The 18,934-nt window shown below is 49.1% G+C and overlaps 1 protein-coding gene across 12 annotated transcripts; it reads right to left on the bottom strand.

Moving 5' to 3' along the window:
* Positions 1 to 2,225: 2,225 nt before the first annotated feature.
* Positions 2,226 to 18,858, bottom strand: LOC309627501 (uncharacterized protein). 12 transcript variants are annotated; one of them, XR_014243767.1, is made up of 7 exons: positions 18,713 to 18,857; positions 15,873 to 17,693; positions 13,730 to 13,913; positions 12,571 to 12,625; positions 6,179 to 8,133; positions 4,192 to 4,233; positions 2,226 to 3,418 (listed from the first exon to the last, which is right to left on the bottom strand). XR_014243767.1 is itself a non-coding variant. In XM_082389518.1 (5 exons), the coding sequence occupies exons 1-4, from the start codon at positions 18,728 to 18,730 to the stop codon at positions 4,992 to 4,994; spliced, it is 351 nt and encodes a 116-aa protein (XP_082245644.1). In that variant the 5' UTR covers positions 18,731 to 18,856; the 3' UTR covers positions 3,427 to 4,233; positions 4,960 to 4,991. The 12 variants fall into 12 exon arrangements, 5 of the variants coding, with proteins under 5 accessions (XP_082245647.1, XP_082245644.1, XP_082245646.1 ...); XR_014243769.1 differs by lacking the exon at positions 2,226 to 3,418 and adding an exon at positions 3,427 to 4,041; XR_014243771.1 differs by lacking the exons at positions 12,571 to 12,625; positions 13,730 to 13,913; positions 15,873 to 17,693 and adding exons at positions 4,960 to 5,025; positions 5,544 to 5,673 and having other exon boundaries at positions 6,179 to 6,347; positions 18,713 to 18,856.
* Positions 18,859 to 18,934: the final 76 nt, after the last annotated feature.

Below are 18,934 nucleotides of genomic sequence, written 5' to 3'. Positions count from 1 at the left end.
CCATCTTGAAGTTCACGCTATCTTTGGACTTTCACATCACATAAAAACTACACCTTCCTTTTACTGGGTAAGCCAGTTTGTGCTGGGTCTTCTGTTACTTGCTATATAAAGAGTCCCAACTGATCTACCAGGAAATTGACAGTATTTTTAATAGCTACTATAATTCTCTCACAGTGTATTCATCTGAAAAGAGGTGTGACGGAGAAAAGTAATTAGAATTCTCAGTTTACAAACATTGCCTAAAATGTGAATTCAAGAGAGAAATTAGCAGATATTTTAATTGTCTACTCCATCTCCACATTCTCACACTTAATTTCTCTGCTCTCTAAATATATTAATTAACATTTTCATACTTTCCAGTTTACAATGCAACTTCACACACTGACTCATCTGGTTCCCATGATAAACAAGAGAGATGGGCGGTAACAGCAAGGCCTCATTTTGTGTAGCACTCAACAGTTTGCAAGGTGCTCTCTCTTAGTTTATTTTGTGTGATACTCACATGGTAGCTCTTGCAAGTTCTCGACTCCAGGAAAACTGATGTACTTGTAGTTCTCTTGGCCCACAGAAAACTGTTTCACATTTCCGTGTCTTCACCAGTGTCACTCAGTCAATATGGTCCTTCCCACCTTGCTCACCAGGTGAACTGCTATTCATACTTAAAAACCCATTTCAGATAGGGCGCATGGTGTCTCTCTCCCCTGAAAGATGGGCAGGTGGTGTTGTCCTCAAGAAGTGTATTGCCTTTGCCAGATTTGTCGAGGTCAGCCAGCTGGTTGTTGGGATAGAATGGGGGCTCTGGCCAACTGTTTTGTAGTTTGAGGTAAACTTCATCCATCACCAAAGGAAAGACAGCCTCTCTACCAGCCCCCTGGCCATAAGAACCCGCTGCAAGTTTGGCCAGATTTACTCTGTTATATGGAGGGAGAAGGGTCAATATCAGCCTTAGCCTTGGGACATTTTTATTGGTTTTATGCTACTGGTCATCAGGCCAACCCAGTCTTTAGGCCTTCAAACAGGCCTCAAAGATACTTACAAATAAACCTCAGGCTTCTCAAATTGGTCTCAGAGACCCTCACCTGCATCCTCAGACCTGCCTCAGATGCGACTCTTCTATGGGCACAGATCAGAGCACAGACCTGTATCAGGAAACCCCTTCCTCCAACCTCAGATGTTCCCTCAAAGACACCCTCCCAAGAGAGCCAGGACCCAGCTCCCACTGCCCACACCCCTGCTGGAGGTCTGTCTGGGGCCTGCAGGACTCTGTCCAGGAGCGCATCTGTGGGTCTGAAGCCCTGACTGGGGAAGACTAAGGCTGCTGGTGGTCGTCATGGTGACCAGCTAGATTTCCTAACTCAGAGTAGGTGGGACACTCGGCTTTCCTTGTCTTATTGCCGCGCTAGTGATTCTAGTAACCAGAGTGGTCCTCTTCACAGAATCAGGAGTCAGAGGGCAGAAGGGATGGGGAGAAAGCTGCCCCAGTGTAGGACAGAAAGAGTCACTTGAGGGGTGGGGGGGGTGGGATGGAGATGAAGGAAGCAAAAGAGGTCTCCCAGGCCCTTTCTCTGAAGCTATGAGGCCTGTTTTCCCAGGGCTGTGGCACCAGGGCCCAGTACTTACAGGATCAGGTTGTAAATGTCAGTGTGAAATCTACTTCCTGTGTCGTCAGCAGTCAGGTCCACACCTGCGGGTGAGCTGGCGTTGCCACACTGAACACCTCCACTTCCCCAACTTGCTCCTCCTCCAGGGCTCCCCAGCTCACAGGAGGGTCCCACATCCCTTTGACCACCCAACCTGAGGTCCTCAGCTCAGCCTGGACCAATGCCACCCCAACCAGGCTGGACTCTTCCTTTCCCTCCTACCAGCCTCCAGAATCAGTCTCCCAGAAATCACCTCTGAGCATATCAATCTGCTTTGGAACTTGCAGTGGATCTCCACTGCCCATGAGATAAAGTCCAACGAAGCTCCTCGTCCCACACTTCACAACCTGGCTGCCTCTGACCTCTCCAGAGTCCTCGGCTTGCACACACCGTACTTTCTGGCCAGATTCAGCCACGTCCACCTCTCACCTCCAGACCTTTGCTCCTGCCAGACCCCTGGCCTGGCTGCCTTTGCACTCTGCCTTTGCTGGTTTCACAAAGCCCTTCTCCGATGGTGAGCCCACCATGACTACCCGCCCCCCCTTGGATCCTGAAGCATTTTCACCATTTCTACAAAAAAAAAACAAGGGTCCTATGATAGGCGATAAGGACTCTGAGTGATTCACTGCTGAGTTTCCCCGAATGAAGTCATTCATTCGGTCATCGTGTGTTTGTGGAGCGCCTACCACACTCCTGGTTCTGTCTGGGGCCGGGGCACCGCCGTGATCAAAACAGGATGGGACTCATACTGTCCCGGGGGCGTTAATTCCCAAGTGAATCCTGGCTTCTGCAGAGACCTTAGCTTCTTTCACGGATGCCTCTCCAGATTCGGTGTCCAGCACCCCAGGAATCCAAAGCAGCCATTCCCTACCCCTGTTTGCTCATCCACACAATCGCCTGCCATCTGAATGTACAGAGCAGGTGTGCACACAGGCACCTGGGCATGGGGTCCTGGGGGCAGGGGATGGGGTGGTGAGGGCTGTATGTAAACGTGTGCGGGGCCGTCCGGGGTGCACAGTGGTGCTGGGCGGCCGCCGCCCTCCACGCCGCCTGTCTGCGCATCTCACTCAGCCCCCCGGACCTAATGGCTCCCAGCACACTGTGCTCCTGCTGCTTAATTTTGCTGAACACCGAGTTCCAACCCCGTGTTAACTGGTTTTGCTCCAGCCTTTTGTGCCTCCCATTAAATGAGGAAATGCCACCCATAAAATTTTAATTTTAAAAGCCAACTTGTTTGTTTTATGTTAAAATTCCCCAGGCAGCTCCAGCAGAGGGAAACAGACACGTTTTCATTTCATTAAAGCAACTTGAGTGAAGATAAAAAAAGAAGCTGAAAAATTAGATTTAAAAACAGAGCAAGAAGCATTTAAGGAAAATGAATGAAAAATGAGCTGCCGCGGAGGGCGGCGGGGATCAGGCTCCACTTCTGCCCGCCTGCGCCCCTGCAGGGAGATGGCGGAGCCAAAGACGGAGTCGGACAGCCTTGGCTGGCGCCCCCAAAAGGCCAGACTGTGGACTCCCTCCTCCTTGAAAGTTGCAAAGTGCTGCTCACTGTCTGATGAGTACCATTAGGAAGTCAGTGACATCTGCTTCAGCCACCAAAGCAGAATTTCCAGGTTCTGTGTCCTAGAGGAAGCAGGCTAGAGGGACTCCACCACTGGGCCAGCAGCATCCTCTTCCTCAAGGACAAACTGCATGATGGTTAAGCCAACTGGGTGGTCCTGGCTCTACCACTTACCAGCTGCATAATGGAGGGCAAGTGGCCTCAGTTTTCTCATCTGTAAAATGGGAATCATAATGTTACTTGGGGTTCATAGCGGGTGTTGTGAGGATTAAACAGGTTAATACACTGAAAACACTTAAAACAGAGGCTGGTATGCAGTAAGTGTTTAATTAATGGTAGCTTTTACTACTCTCATCCTGCCGCTACTCTTCCACTCCCTGCTCCCTTCCTCATCTACACATCCCCTCACCACTCAAAGGTCCTTTTAATGATGTCCCTGAGCTAAAGACAGCTAAGAGAGACTGGGGTGGGGGGCGGCGGGGGCGGGTGGAGAGGTCTGATGAAAGATTGGGAAACCCCATTCCATGACAATTCTTTTTTTTTTTTTCCGATTTATTTATTTTTGGCTGTGTTGGTCTTCACTGCTGCGTGCAGGCTTTCTCAAGATGCGGCAAGTGGGGCCTGCTCTTCGTTGCGGTGCACGGGCTTCTCATTGCAGTGGCTTCTCTTGTTGCAGAGCACAGGCTCTAGGTGTGCAGGCTTCAGTAGTTGTGGTACACGGGCTCAGTAGTTGTGGCTTGCGGGCTCTAGAGCGCAGGCTCAGTAGTTGTGGCGCACAGGCTTAGTTGCTCCGCGGCATGTGGGATCTTCTCGGACCAGGGCTCAAACCGGTGTCCCCTATATTGGCAGGCAGATTCTTAACCACTGTGCCACCAGGGAAGCCCCTATGGCAATTCTTGTGGGCAAAACCAATTCATTAAAATGTTATTATAATCCTATCAAGGGAAGCCAGGCTCCCTGGGTTCAAAGTCCAGCTCCACCACTTACCAGCTGTGTGTTCTTGGGCAAGAGTCTCCTGGGCCTCAGTCTCTGCATTAATAAAATGGGAACAATAAGTGGATCAGCCACACGTTGTCATGGAAATCTACTAAAGCAAGCTCTATGGAGTGTCCAGCACTGCTAAATGCCCAGTAAATGGCCGATGTTCTGCATCAGGTCTGGGGGTCCGAGGCTGTGGAGGTGGAGAAGGCGCAGCTGGGCAGGTGGTACCATAATAGTGACCTCACCTCCCTGTTCACGGCTGTAGCCATGGAGTCATTATTAATAGCGCTCCCTTTCATTCTCTAAAGTGTTCTAATCTGGATGACTAATTATATGGTCATCCTACTCCAAATCCCCCACACCAGTGAGGGGGGGCTCAGAGCTTGCCCCCCGGGGTTCTGGGGAAAAGGTCCTGACCCGTGACCTGTTTTCTGCCTGACTACAGAGTCCTAACCCGGAGCCCTAACCTCACACTTGGCTCAGGCTAAAGAAGCTCATTACCTCAGTCAGCGTGATGAAGAGTCAGGGTGGGGAGAGGCTGGGGAAAGGCCAAGGGTGCCCGGAAGGTGCTGGGAATGGAGGCTGGGATTCCGGGCCTCCTCTCTGCCGCTGAGGGCAACTTACGCAACTCCTGATGCTCAACTTCCTCTTCTCTCCAGGGAAGCTGGGGGTGGAGGGATTAGCCACAGCACTACCCTTACCAACAGTTGCAAAGATCAAATCAACCAGTGAATGGATGTGAAAGTATTTTGTAAACTGTGAAGTGTTGCTCACTTTTGACCATTGGAAAGTCAGTGACATCTACTTCAGCCACCAAAGCAGAATTTCCAGGTTCTCTTCCTGGAGGTGACCAGAGATGGGGACAGAGAGGGTCACAAAGGGGCACAAATGGGGAAGGGGTGATCTGGCCGGTGCCTTGGCACGCAGAAGTCCTGTAACTCACAGCCTGTGTCCTGCAGAGTCTGACCCACTACCCACAGGCCCCCAATACCTGCCCAGGGCCCTCTGGCCCCCTCAGAGACCCATTTTCCAGGCAGCAGCAACGGCTACCAGCAAGCTCCATCCCTCTGTCTGTGGGAGCTACCTTCTCAGAAAAGCTCAGAGAGGACATCTTAGTGGCTGCAAAGTGGCACCCTTTTTATTCTAGGCAGAATTCTTTTCCCGTAGTTCCCAAATGGTACACCAAGGAACACCTCCCTACTCCCACTCCCCACCCCTGGCAGGATTTAATGACAGTTCTGAGAGAGTAGGACCCAGTGGGTGGGGCTCCAGGCTCACTCTTGCCCCCTCCCCTTTCCCCTCCTCCCCCCTCCCCCCCTTCTTGCTCTCTTGAACCAGAGTAGCTCTATTTTACATACTCTTTCCAAGGTTTTGCTTGCACAAAAATTTCCACCGTTAAAATACTTTTTCTGCTCCTCCTCTTCTCTTTCTTCTTTCCTGAACCGTTCAGTCCGAAAACCATCAGGGGCAGCAGAGCAAGGGAGACATCTGCATGGGGGTGGGAGAACCACGGCGGACAGGAGGGGGGTGTCACAGCCGGGTGAGGAGGGGTCCACGTTGTGGGAGGCAGCCTGGCACAGGGTGTCAGAGCCCCAGCGGGGTGGGGAGAGTGTCTATCCTAAAGGGACAGCCTGGCCTGGAGTGTCTGAACACAAACGGGGTGAGGGGGCAGCCCGGGGTGGGGGTCAGAGCCTGATCAGGGTGAGTAGGGCAGCCATGTGGGGCAGATGGGCCCAGCGTGGGAAATCAGAGGCCAAGCTGGATGAGGAGGGGGATAGGCTGGGATCCTAAGGCAGTGTGAGGAGGGGGTCTAAATGGAGGGGGCAGTAACCCTCCCTGGGGACTCAGAGTCTGAAACAGGGCAGTTCAGAAAGAGGAGGGACAACCCAGATCACCACCACTCAAGCCTCCTTCTCCCCCTGCCCAAATCTATTCTAAAGCCAAGGAGGACCTGGAGCCCTTCCCAAATCAACTGAAGTTATCAAATACTCACTGAGCACTGGTGATGTGCTGGACAGCATGCTGGGTGCTGGAGGAGAGAGCCAGGACGGAGCACGACAGCCCAGAGGGCAGGATGGCTTGGAGCCCACCATCATAGGACAGGAGTGATGGGAGCACCTGGGGGACAGGGGGGCAGCAGGACCTCTCAGGGGCATCAGGAACTGTCCAGAGAAGAGGCAAGCTGAGCGGTGAAGGAAGATGACTTTGCCAAGTGGGCCGGGATGGGGGCAGCAATGACTCTGGACCTCGATTTCTCCCCCTGCCCATCCTCACCTGCCCAGGTTCAACCCATGCCCAAGGGCCAGAGCCACCAAGAACCTCACAAGAGGCCTTTCCATCCTGGGACCCCAAGGACTACACCCTAGGCACAGGCCCTTCGGGATAGACAGGGAGCTTCCGGGGCCGCCTCACTTTTGTCCACAGCTCACTTAACCTGGGGGCTCGCCTTGATGGGAAGGTCCCCCCTCTGCTTTCTTTTCTGAGGTTCAACATCTCTCATCATTGAGACATTCTGCCTGGTGCTTAACTTGAGTCCCTCTTGCTTTCTTTATTAAGAAAAATGGCTCGCTGAGGCCCTTCCCCAATACTGCTGAAACACTGATAAAATCTGTCCCAGGAGGTGGGGGGAAGCTGACCAGGTCAGTGAGTTGAGGGATGCACCAAAACCCTCCCTCAGGCACAGGCTCCGCTCCCAGTCCTTATTTTTTTCTCAAAAGCCCTAAGCTACGATCCTTCCTTTGGGGGCCCCTCTGTCCTTCCCACACCTAGGTGAGATCCCCACTCATGCACCCCGAGCACAACAGTCCTTAGCCTGACTCCTCAAAGGGCCCTTTCGGCAGAGAAATGCTGGCAGGGTCCCACTCCAGGTGGTCCCTTCCATTTGGGCTTCAAGGTGGTCCGGCCCAGCCTCGAAAAGGAACGGTTGGACTCCATATGACCTGACTTTCATGCTTCAAACGGCCCCAGGAGAGGTCGAGGCTGGACCCCAGAAAGGACTTCCTTTGGTTGAGATGTGGCAATAAGGTTCTCGTGCCCCGCCTCCCTGCGGTCACCACGAGGGGGCGCCACAGCCCAGCCCACGGGCTGTGTTATCAGAGGCCCGGCGGTGTCGCCGAGGAGGCAGGGAGGGTCTGGCGGGCCCCGGGGGCGCTGGGGTGCGGGGCCGTAGAGAAGCTGCTGAAGGAGCCAGAAACACCTGGTCGGAGGTGACACGCCCGCGCCGCGCGGCCGGGACTCGGGAAAGGGAGTGGCAGCGGGTTTTGCCTAGTCATCGCCTGCGAAGACTCGCGTCACCTCTGATGTCAGGGCTTCCAGAGGCTTCGTTCCAGTTCCGGGCTCCAGGAAAGCGCGTCGCGGGGCGCAGAGGTTACACAACTTCCCCCAAGGTCGCGTCGGAAAGGACCCGCAGGGCCGAAATTCGAACCCGCCTCAGCGGGCACGTACCCGCCTGCGCGGTCCGCAGGTGGCCGGGCCCCGCGTAGCATCCTTCCCAAACCCACCGCACAGCCCGCGCCGGCCTTGGCCTGGCTTCCTTCTTTCTCGTCTCTCAAATGGTTTTTCATGGTAAGATCTCCTTGGCAGCCTTATAATAAAAAAGAGCCTCCCTGAAACCACCAGTGTTTTTAAATGAATTCAGGTCCCAAATTCCCGGAGTACGGCGGGGAGGCGGAAGGTGACGGAAAGTCTTTCAGCGTGAAAGTTAGACGTCAAGGGCGCGGGGCCCTCCCCCGACCTCCAGAGCTGGCGCTGCGGAGACACGAGGGCCCTCACGCGTCTCAGGAAGTGTCTCCTTTTGAAAACGCACCGGTCCTTGTGCTCTGAGTGTTTGGAGTCCGGTCCATTATGAGAAATCTCCTTTTGAGGATGGACATAGTCAAATCCAGATGTTGGCCTCGCAGAACAAAAAGCTCCCTCCAAACTCTCTTCATGAAGAAACAGGTTCTCATCCTTTGAAGGAATAACATCTCTTGATAAGTGGAATTTTTTTCCCCCAGCCAAGAACCTTCTGCCCTGAATTTGTTAAAACCGGTTTAATAGCCTATCTCTGTTCCATTTCTGATGCCAGGATGGCAGTGACAAGGTGGAATGTCACCAGCTGCAAGATTCAATAGATTGAGTATGGCTTCACTGAAGAGAAGGCTGTATTTTTTTTTTAATATACATCATTTATTTAGATAGATTTCTTTTAGTTCAAGACATACATTCTAATAGGGCAAATGTAAGATGAAATACAGATTGTCAGAACAACTTCCCAAATTGTACACTTCATTTTGCTGATTCAAAAATGCTTGAATAACAACTTTTCAGAAAGAAGGATGCGTTGTTCACTAAGTGTACACACTGATTGTAAGACAATCCCAGTTTCAGTAATATTCATTTCTTAAAGTACATCTTAAAATAGGGGAAATATAGACTACATATTTGTTGACTACAATATGTGTATATATAGCCAACAAGGATGTTTTATCAGTAAGGTCTAGTATTTTTGCTGAAACTGAGAGCTCGAAGCAGGAATCCTTTCCTAATCCTTCTTGCATACCACCAGTGACAGGATGCTCACTACCTCTGAACACAATCCTTTTCATTGTGGGACAGTTCTGTCAGAGTTGGTTCTCAGTGCCTTGTCATCTCCGCGTTCTGCCCTTGGAGCAGGCAGGGTTATTGGTGCTCCCTTCTCTGCCCCCCGAGTCTCTCTTCTCTGAAGTCAGGATCCCCAATTCCTCACTATCCTTTGCCCTCCACAAATTGGCCTCTGGTCTCTCCCTGTCCCCTCAAAGGTATGGCAACCAGAATTGAACCCAACCTTCCAGCTATCACCTCCCTCATCCTCAATCTATACCGCCAAAGATGCAGCCTGAGATCACATTAGTTTGGGGGCAGCCATCTTAACATGGGATTATATTGAACCTTCAGCCAAAACCTTTTTCATGAAAAATCTTTTCATTTTACATCCATGCCCATTCCATTTTACTTCAGGGAGTTTAGTCTATCATTTCACTTTACATTTGTAATTTTTAAGATCCTCCCCACAAACTGCAGAAACTTCAGGCCCTACAGAACCTTCTCTTATTGCTTTCCCCATTTTATAGATGAAGAAAAATGCGGCACAGAGATGTCAAGCAAGTTACCCAAGGTGGCAGGGCCAGGAGGTGGTGAAGTTGGGATTCAAACTCTTAACCCCCTCAAATGAACCAACAAGGGCTTGAGGAGTTTTCCCAGGGGATTCATGTCTTTAAATGCAGTACTGGGTTATGTTTCAATTTCTGTATTTTAATCAGTTAAGAAATACTTTGTATTGGGACTTCTCTGGCAGTCCAGTGGTTAGGATTCTGAACTTCCACTGCAGGGGGCACAGGTTGGATCCCTGGTCCAGGAACTAAGATCCCACATGCGGTGCAGTGCAGCCAAAAAAACAAACAAACATTGTATTAATTGTTTAAAGGGCATTGCTTGACTGAGAGATTGAGTGCTTGGCAAACGGTGATTCGCAGTTACTCAGTCCTTTTATCACTTAGCTGAACACTGCCAGCCCCTGGCGTAGCTTTGCCTATGAAACAATTTTAAATTATTTTTATTATAATAACAAATTTATAGTCTATACCCATCATAGATCACTGGTTAAAGACAAAAATCCTAAAAAAACAAAATTTGATGCTGAAATACAAGTTAATTGGGAAAAAAAGTTAACGAAAATATTTCTGTAAATTCCTCCTATCTACACACTGCTTACATCTGATCATAATTTTCACACGTTATTTGATAAATACTGTTGGGACCGCCAAGAATCCACCAGGATAACTAAATTGGGTCCCTACCTTACACCCGTGCCAAAATTAATTCCAACCTATTTTATTTTATTTATTTTTTTGGCTGTGCCACGCAGCTTACAGGATCTCACTTCCCCGACTGAGGGACTGAACCCAGGCCATGGCAGTGAAAGCTGGAATCCTAACCACTAGGCCACCAGGGAACTCCCTCCAACAGATTTTTTTTTTAACTATACATAAAAAAAAGAAACCATATATGTGTCAGAAAAAAATGGGCGTATTTGTGTCATAATCTTAAGAATGGAGGCCTTCTTACGTATCACAGAAAAACCCCAAACCATACAAGAAAATGATCTGTTTCTCTACATAAAATTGAAAATTTTTCCTGAGTTAAGAAAAAAGAGGGCTTCCCTGGTGGCGCAGTGGTTGAGAATCTGCCTGCCAATGCAGGGGACATGGGTTCGAGCCCTGGTCTGGGAAGATCCCACATGTCGCGGAGCAACTGCGCCCGTGAGCCACAACTACTGAGCCTGCGCGTCTGGAGCCTGTGCTCCGCAACAAGAGAGGCCGCGACAGTGAGAGGCCCGCGCACCGCGATGAGGAGTGGCCCCCGCTTGCCACAACTAGAGAAAAGCCCTCGCACGGAAATGAAGACCCAACACAGCCAAAAATAAAAATAAAGAAATAAAGAAATTTAAAAAAAAAAAAGAAAAAAGAAACACATACAAAGTCAAATGACAGCTGGATAGGAAAGGAAAATATTTGAAATCTATCGCAAAGAGCTAATTTCCCTTATCTTTAAAGAGCTCCTGTGATTCAGTAAGGATAAAAGACCAATAATTCAATAGAAAAATAGGCAAAGGACGTAAACAACTAGTCAGCCCCCAAAATGCAAATTGGTCTCAAATGTAAGAAAAAAGAAACTTCATCCTCACTTACAGTAAGTGAAATACAATGAGATACCATTTTGCATCCACCAGGTTGGCAAAGATCAAAACGTCTGGTGACCACGGTGGGGCAAGGATATGGTGACATGGGCCGTTTTCATCATTGCTGGTGGGAAGGTAATGGTACGATTTCTATGAAGAGCAATTTAGCAGTATTCTTCTAAAGGTCAGCGCTCACATGCCCTCTCTTATGGGTTGAATTGTGTCCCCCCACCAAATTCACATGTTAAAGTCCTAACCCTCAGTACCTCAGAATGTGACCCTATTTGGAAATCAGGACATTACGGATAGAATTAGTTAAGATGAGGTCATACTGGAGTGGAGAGGGGTCCTCATCCAACATGACTGTTATCCTTATAAAAAGGAGAAATGTGGACATAGACACACACACACAAGGAGAATACCATGTGAACATCAAGGCTGAGATGAGGTAATGCAGCTACAAGCCAAGGGACACCAAAAAGTGCCAGCAAACCACCAGGAGCCATGGAAGAGACCTGGAACAGAGTCTCCCTGACAGTTCTCAGAAGGAGCCAACCTGGCCCCACCTGATCTCAGACTTCCAGCCTCCAGAACTGTGAAATAATAAATTTCTGTTGCTCAACCATTCAGTTTGTAGTACTTTGTTACAGCAGCCCTAGCAAACTAAGACACTCTTTGACCCAGCAAGATGAATTCATCCTACTATGTATTTGTGCAGTTGCAAAGTGGTGAGCAGATGCGGGTCTACTTGCAGTGTTGTTTGTAATAGCTAAAGGTCAGAAACAACCTAAATGTCTTATCAGTCACAAAGTGCCTAAATAAATTATGGAATTATCTCAAAGGTCTATTAGGAAGTGAGAAAAGCAAGGTGCAGCTGGTTGTAGAGAGGGCCTCGTTTGTATAAAAATAAAGAGAAACAAAGCAGAATGTACATGAGCAAATATTTGCTTGTGGCTGCATAGATTCTATCTGGAAAGATACACAAGAAATTGCTAACTTCAGTTGTTCCTGGAGAACAGAAACACTTTAAGGACCATGGAAAGGAGATTTTGGTTCTACTCAAAACACACCTGTACCTTTTGAACCTTTTACATTGTTTATGTAACACCTGTTCAAAAAAAAAAAATCTGTGTATAACATCAAGATGCCTCTAGTACTTCAAAAACCAACAGGAAAAAGAGAAAATATAGCCATTTTACTTTTCATCTTTTGGAAATAACAGCTAATAACAGTAATATTCATACCTGAAATGGGTTATTTGAGGAGATATCTTCTCTCTTATCTCTTCGTTTAGAAACAAAGCACAAAATGTGTTTTGAAAATAACCAAATAAATCACAAAAATGAAGCACAAGATGCCAAAATTCTAAACTCCCATGTATTGAAAGCAAATCTGTTTTTTAATTCATAGCATGTAGTTAAATTTCAATCTATAATGACAATTTCAGCATACATTCAGTCTCCAAATCAAGCCTAACAAGATATTTTCAATTCATTTGTCTATAAATCTTAATTTTCCTCATAAAATTAATTTAAATTCTATTAAACAGTTGGCATTATTTATTAAATAGGAAAGGGTCAAAAGTAGCCTTTAAAATAACAAATCTTATGAAATATACACTTTCTAATACAACCTTTGGAATCAGACTGATCTAAAATAAAATAAATTTTCTCAAAATATCTTCTTACCTTGCAAAAAAATTATCTTCTTTATTCGAAAAAGGGTTTGTGAGGTCATTGATCTCTGTAAAAACAATTGGAGTGTTCAAACATGTTGAGAAATACAACCTGGGCTCATCCTGTATGTTTGTGCAAGCTGCGAACTGTACAACTCCAGGGGGCGCCATTGAGATCATAATCCAAATTGTGCCGTGCACTGCCTGTGCAACCCGGCATATCAATCCTGTGCCTACTGAAAATGTTGGGGGTCGTGGAAGGCTTTTGGGGAGGAGAGGGTAGATGTCAAAGGTGGGGTCACATAGATTGGGAGGCCAGAATCTCATGCATACAGCCTCCCATCTCTCCAGGTTGACCTCCCTTGTGGAGGCGCTGGCAACAGAAATATCCTGAGTTTTCTCTGAGCCTTACAGCCTTGGTTTTCCTAAGGTTGGTGGCGGGAGGACCATCTTCCAGGGCCTACAATCATCTCCTTGGCCTGTACAACTCAAAGTCCTCTTTAATCACTTAGCAGCTGAGAAGCAAGGCCAGATGAAGGGACCCCACCATACCCTTCATTTTACTCCTACCCTAAAGGAGGCAGAGGTGGCTAGCGCAAGAGGAGAGGTGGAGGCGGCTGAACCTGAAATGACATTCAGGACATTTGGCCTCCAGGACCAGCTCTACCACTGCCTTTCTGTGTGATCTTGGCAAATCTGTAAGCCTTTCTGGGCTTCTGCCTCCCTGTTTGCAAAATGAAGAGGATTATTGCCATTCTTTCTCTGTCTCTTGGAAAAACACACAAAAGAAAAGAGAAAAACACAAAGCAATGATTTCACAGGGAATGCATAGAAATTCAAGCATTCCAATTATTATCATTAAACATCAAGAATTTGTCAGGAGGCTCTGAGCAGCTATAAAACCTCAAGCAAATCTCAAGACCTCCCTGGGCCTTCGTTTTACCATGTGCCAAGTGGCAAAGCTTGAATTAGATCAGCAGTTTGCTGACCTTTTCACCACTAAGAGTCTATTTTATTATTTCCAAACCATCGCCACAGACCTCACATTTTGTAAGATTTTATCCCCTAAGCTGTATTTAGGTAATTATTGTATACTTAAGAAATATTAAGTAATTATTGTTATCATTATAAAGGATATTTTTGGTTGTGAGTGACAGAATTTATGGGCTTACATAGGCAAAGAGTCTACAACTAGGAATAGCTTCAGGCAAGGCTCGATCCAGCAGCTGTTACAGAGGACCAGTGTTCTTCTAGTCTCTTGGCTCTGCCTCCTCTGAAGTGTCACAAGGTGGCTTCCAGAAACTCTTGGGACTACTTGCTTTTCTCACTTGTGATTGGCAAGAAACAGAGAGCTTGCTGCCCGGTTAACATAAAGAAAAGACACAGAATTGAGACTCATTAACCTGGTTAGCCTGATTTGGGCCATGTACCCTTTCCTGACCAATTACCAAACCTGAAGGATAAGATGTATTGATTTGCTTAAGCCAGTTAGGCCCCACTACTGGAATGGGGTCATTTCTGACCAGATCACATGGCTGGGAAATTCCCAGCACTAATAGGAAGGGGGAATCGGACGAAGGGTGCTGAAGAGACACCAGCAAGTTTCCTGTGGTGTGTTTATCAACCAGCGATATCTCAAACAGCCCTTCAGAACTTCTGACCAGCATGTGAGCTGCACATTAGTGACCTCCAGGATCTTGTGAACTAGTCTCAATGACAACCCCATCTGTGGATGGCCACACTGACCACGTGAGTCGACGTCAGCCCAGCTGTGGTTAGACTTGGCCCAGATGCAAGTTCACCCATGAAGCTTCTAGTTCTCTACTCCCACCCAGCCTTTCAGACATGGCTCAGCTGGAGGCCCAGGTGAACCTCAGACTCCCCAGTTCCCAGGCCTATGCCTGCCCTTTTCAGATACAAGAGGACATCTGTGAGCTGGATTTGGCAAAGAGGAAGCAACAGAGATGTCCACAGCAAAACATAACTGGAACCCCGGCTGCCTCGTTCACTGACTCACCACAGATTTACCAACATCTGTGCCAGGTCGTGTCCCAGGGACCCGCCTTCAAGGAGTCACAGTGAGGTGGGGAGACAGTGGTGCCCCAGACCATTACAGTTCAGTGTGGAAACACAGTGAGGCGGGCAGCAGCGGGACAGGGGCAGGCCCCTCCCCATCTCGGGCCAGAGGGCATGAATGTCCACCCCAGTAAGGTCAGCAGCAGGACCACTTCAGCCCAGCCTGGACTCTCCTGGCCCGAGGGAAGCTATCTCTGGTAGCTTCAAGGATCTCACCAAAGTTGTGCCCCCCCAGTACAGACTGGGGAGTGTTCAACCCCAGGACTGGGGACCCAAGGTTCTGCATACCATCAGGGCCTTGCAGGATTCTCTCAGGCCCCTTCAGCGCAGTGGCTTTGGGGCTGGGGAGGAGTGGGAGTGGGGATAGGGAGACAAGCCAACTCACCCTTTTGCCTGCCTTCAGACCCCGCCTCTTCCTAAATCTTCAAAACCAGGTAGGATTCACTGGCTAAGCAAGCACACAGCGAGGCCAAAGGGGTCCCCTGCCACTGCTCTCTCCAACAGACACCTGAGATTCTACTTCTCCTTTGAGTAAGGCATTGCCCTTATCAGGTCCTCAAGTTAAGTCACCAGTATTTCTGAGCACCTGTGTGGGTCTGATCTCCCTGTCTCTGGCAAATGGGGCCAGGGATGCCTGGGATGGAGAAAGCCTGGCTAGTCCCATTCTCAACTTTGCCGAAATTAACTTGCCACGTGGCCAGAGGCAAGTCCCTTTCCTGCTCTGTCTCTCCATCTATAAAATGAAGGTTCTGGGATAATCAGTCTCTATGGGGCTTTCCAGCTCTAACAGTCCAGAATGTGAGCATTCAAGGTTCAGCAAAGAACAGGGAGCAGGGGTGGCTGAACTGGGGGAAGAGGGCGCGCCATCTGGCCAGGACCTCATAGACCAAAAGGATATATAGAGATATAGATATATCTATAGATATAGATATATAGATATATAGGATATATAGATATATACCAATAGAAATGAACAAAGCCATCTGACCTTCTTACCTACAAGGCCCATGAAATTATATACATATTTTTTAAATAAACTTTTTAATTTTGGAATTAATTTTCAATTTACAAAAGAGTTGTAAAGATAGTAGAGAAAGTTCCCGCATACCCCCGCATAGTTTCAGTTTCCCCTAATGTGATCATCTCATACCACTGTGGTACCTTTGTCAAAGCAAAAAAAAAAAGAAAAAAATTGGTACATCTCTATTAACTAAAATCCAGACCTTATTTGGATTTTACCAGCTTTTCCATTAATGCTCTCTCTGTTCCAGGATCCAACCAGGAACTACACTGCATCCACCCGGCGTGTCTCTTCATGTCCTCTGGTCTGCTTCTGTCTTTCCGTGCTTTTCGTGACCCTTTCAGTTTTGAGGAGTCCTGATCAAGTATTTTGTAGAATGGCCTTCAATGAGAGTTTGTCTGAGGTTTTTCTCTGGGGTTACGGGTTTGGGGAAGAATACCACAGGGATGAATTGCCCTCCTCATCACATACTGTTGGGGGCACATGATAGCCACTTGACTTATCATGGGGTGGTGGTAACCATGATCACTCGGTCAAGGTGGTGTCTGCCAGGTGTCTCCACCATACACTTCCTATTGTTCCCTTTCCCTACTCTGTGATTTAGAAGCAAGTCACTAAGCCCAGGGCACATTCAAAGGAAGAGGAGAGGATAATTAGCCTGGAGAAGGGAGAACCTACATGTGTTATTTGTAAGATTTGTCTCTACCCTGGCCCCACCCAGCTAGTTATTTATTCAACAATTTATTTCTACCAGTACCAACTCAGGGATATGGATTTTATACTTTGGGTTACTATCTAATACTCCATTATCTATTTTATTGCTCTAATTGTTGCAGCTTTGGCCATTGGGAGCTTTTGGCTCCCGAGTCCGTTTGACACACTCCTACCCTTTTGAGTTTGGGGCACTTCCTAACTCTGGCACCACAAGACACTCCAAGCTCACTTTTATCCCTGTCCCAGCCCCAGAATCAGCCGTTTCTCCGAGGAAGTAATATATTTTTAAAACAAACCCTCCAATTATCTTGTCAGTAGCCCAAATGTACTGCACTGCATTTGAATACACGATGAAAGAGTTCATTTGTTCAACTGAATTTTAAAACATACTTCAATATTTATAGCTCCTAGTGTGACAAGTCCTTTTTTTTTTTTTTTTTTTTTTGGCCATGCTGTGTGACATGTGGGACCTTAGTTCCCTGACCAGGGATCGAATCCACACCCCCTGCAGTGGAAGCGCAGAGTCTTAACCTCTAGACCTCCAGGGAAGTCCGACAAGTCTTTTTAAAATATATTAGGAGCCTCAAAACATGGGAGGGATCTGGCCCTTTCTCCATTTCCAGGAGGGCTTGTGGAACTGAACCTCTGCGGCCACACTGCTAAGGCTTGGGGACAGCCTGCCCACACTTCCTACAGTGGTGATCTAGCTCCTGTGTCCTTCCCAGTCTGAGCTGCCCGGTGGAGCTACCAAAGTCCTAGGTAATTCCTGGGACCTTTCTCTCTCCAGCCTCTCCTCGTCCCCCCGCCCAGGGGGCGACCAGTCCTGGAGCTCTGCAGACCCCACTCAGGCTAGCCAGGTGCAAGCAGGTGGCAGGAGAGCAGGAAGGCTCCAGGAAGGAAGTTGGCAAGCCCAGCCACTGAGACGGGCGTTCAAGGGATGGGGGGGGGGGGGAAGCGGGTGGGGGGTGGGGAGCGGGTGGGCTGAGCACATTAGATCCAGAGGGCTCCTGGGGATTCGGGCCAAAGTTTGCAAAATCCAGCTAGAAGTGGAGCAGGGTTTCCCCAGAGCAGTCCTGGGTTCTGCAGAAGACAGTCAGCTTCTCAGGAAAGAGCCGCCTTCATGAGCCGGAAGAGAGCGAGACCGCGGCTCACTCTGGGAGGACACGGAGCTGTGTGACTCATCGCCCAGTCCTGCTGGCTCCCTCTGGCACAGTGCTGGCCAGCACAGGGCCTGGGAGTACGGGCGGAGTCCCAGCCGGGTCCTGGCCCAGGAGGCGGTCCAGGCTGGCAATCACAATCCGGCACGTAGGGTCATAGGCAGGGTGCTGTGGGAGCACCGAGGAGGAAGCAACTCAGCACCAAAGGAGTCTGGGCAGGCCTCACAGAGGAGGTGACATCATCAAAAAGAGGAATAGAATTGGCCAGGCAGCAGTAGGGAGGGAAGAAGGGGAGGGCACTCCCGGGGCTGAGACAGGAGATGCAAAGGCACGGAAGTGTCTGCAAGGCGCTGGCACAGTGCCTGCCGCCCAGCAAGTACTCCATAAATGCAAGGCATTATCGCTGTGGTTGACTTATCATCATTATGATTATTAACCTGGACTCATTACTTAATATTTTTACTACCGTAAAGGTAGTTACTACAATGAATGAATGTCTAAATATACTGCACTTTTCACTGAATTTTTCCCAACTATAAAAGGGGCTGTTCTGAAGATTACGTCTACAGTACACACAGCACTGGGCAGGAGTAGTGGTGAGCACGTGTGCTGGCACAACGGAAGGAGCCTCGTTTTCCCCCTCTCCTGGAGGCCAGCCCCTGGGGGTCCTGTGCCTGGGAGACACAGAAGAAGAGGTATTTGGGGGTCTTTAAAGATGACCAGACAACAAAGCAGGGACTTGGCTAGGTGGGATCATTGGTGGTTTCAAAAGCGACAAAGGTGGCACCTGGTGCCCTGGAATGGGAGCTCCTGGTCCTGGCTGCAAGTCTTTCCAGCGGGGACAAGGCAGGTTGTACTTGCCCTTCTATCCTGGCAAGGTCCTTATTTCAGAAAAAATTGTACCTGGCCCTGGATGGGGCCCCAGCTCTGTGTACCTGCTCCAGTCACGGTGTACCTGTTGAGTGTTCCTGTCTCAATGCGAATAGTGCCTGCCTGGGTGTACCTGTCTTGATAACTATGGCTCTGCCTCCAGCCGTGTGTGTGGACCAACGCCTGTGTCCCGTACTGTACCTTCGGCGTACTTAGTTAGGTCTGAAAGTACGCGGCTGTACCTGTGCCTGTATCGCCGTACACTAGGTCTGCCTGTGCCTAACTCGGTGCGCGTACCTGGTTCAGCCTGGGCTTACCTTATGCCTGCGGGCCATGCACTCCTGCCCTGCAGATCTCCTCGCCGCGGGAGGCTAGAGGTTCACGGAAAGGACAGCTGCCCGCGCCCCTGCCCGGATTCCTGGCCAGGCCTGGCGCTCTCGGGCTGCGGGGGCGGGGCCTGAGGCCGGGGCGAGGTGGGGAGGGATGGGGCGGGGCGGGGGCGGGGCGCGGGGCGGAGCAGGAAGGGGCGATGGCCGCTC

The sequence above is a fragment of the Balaenoptera borealis genome (genome assembly GCF_965194805.1).
Source record: "Balaenoptera borealis genome assembly, chromosome: 1".
NCBI lineage: Eukaryota > Metazoa > Chordata > Mammalia > Artiodactyla > Balaenopteridae > Balaenoptera > Balaenoptera borealis.
The sequence above is the reverse complement of the archived record's forward strand: the minus strand, read 5'-3'. Positions and strand labels throughout refer to the sequence as shown.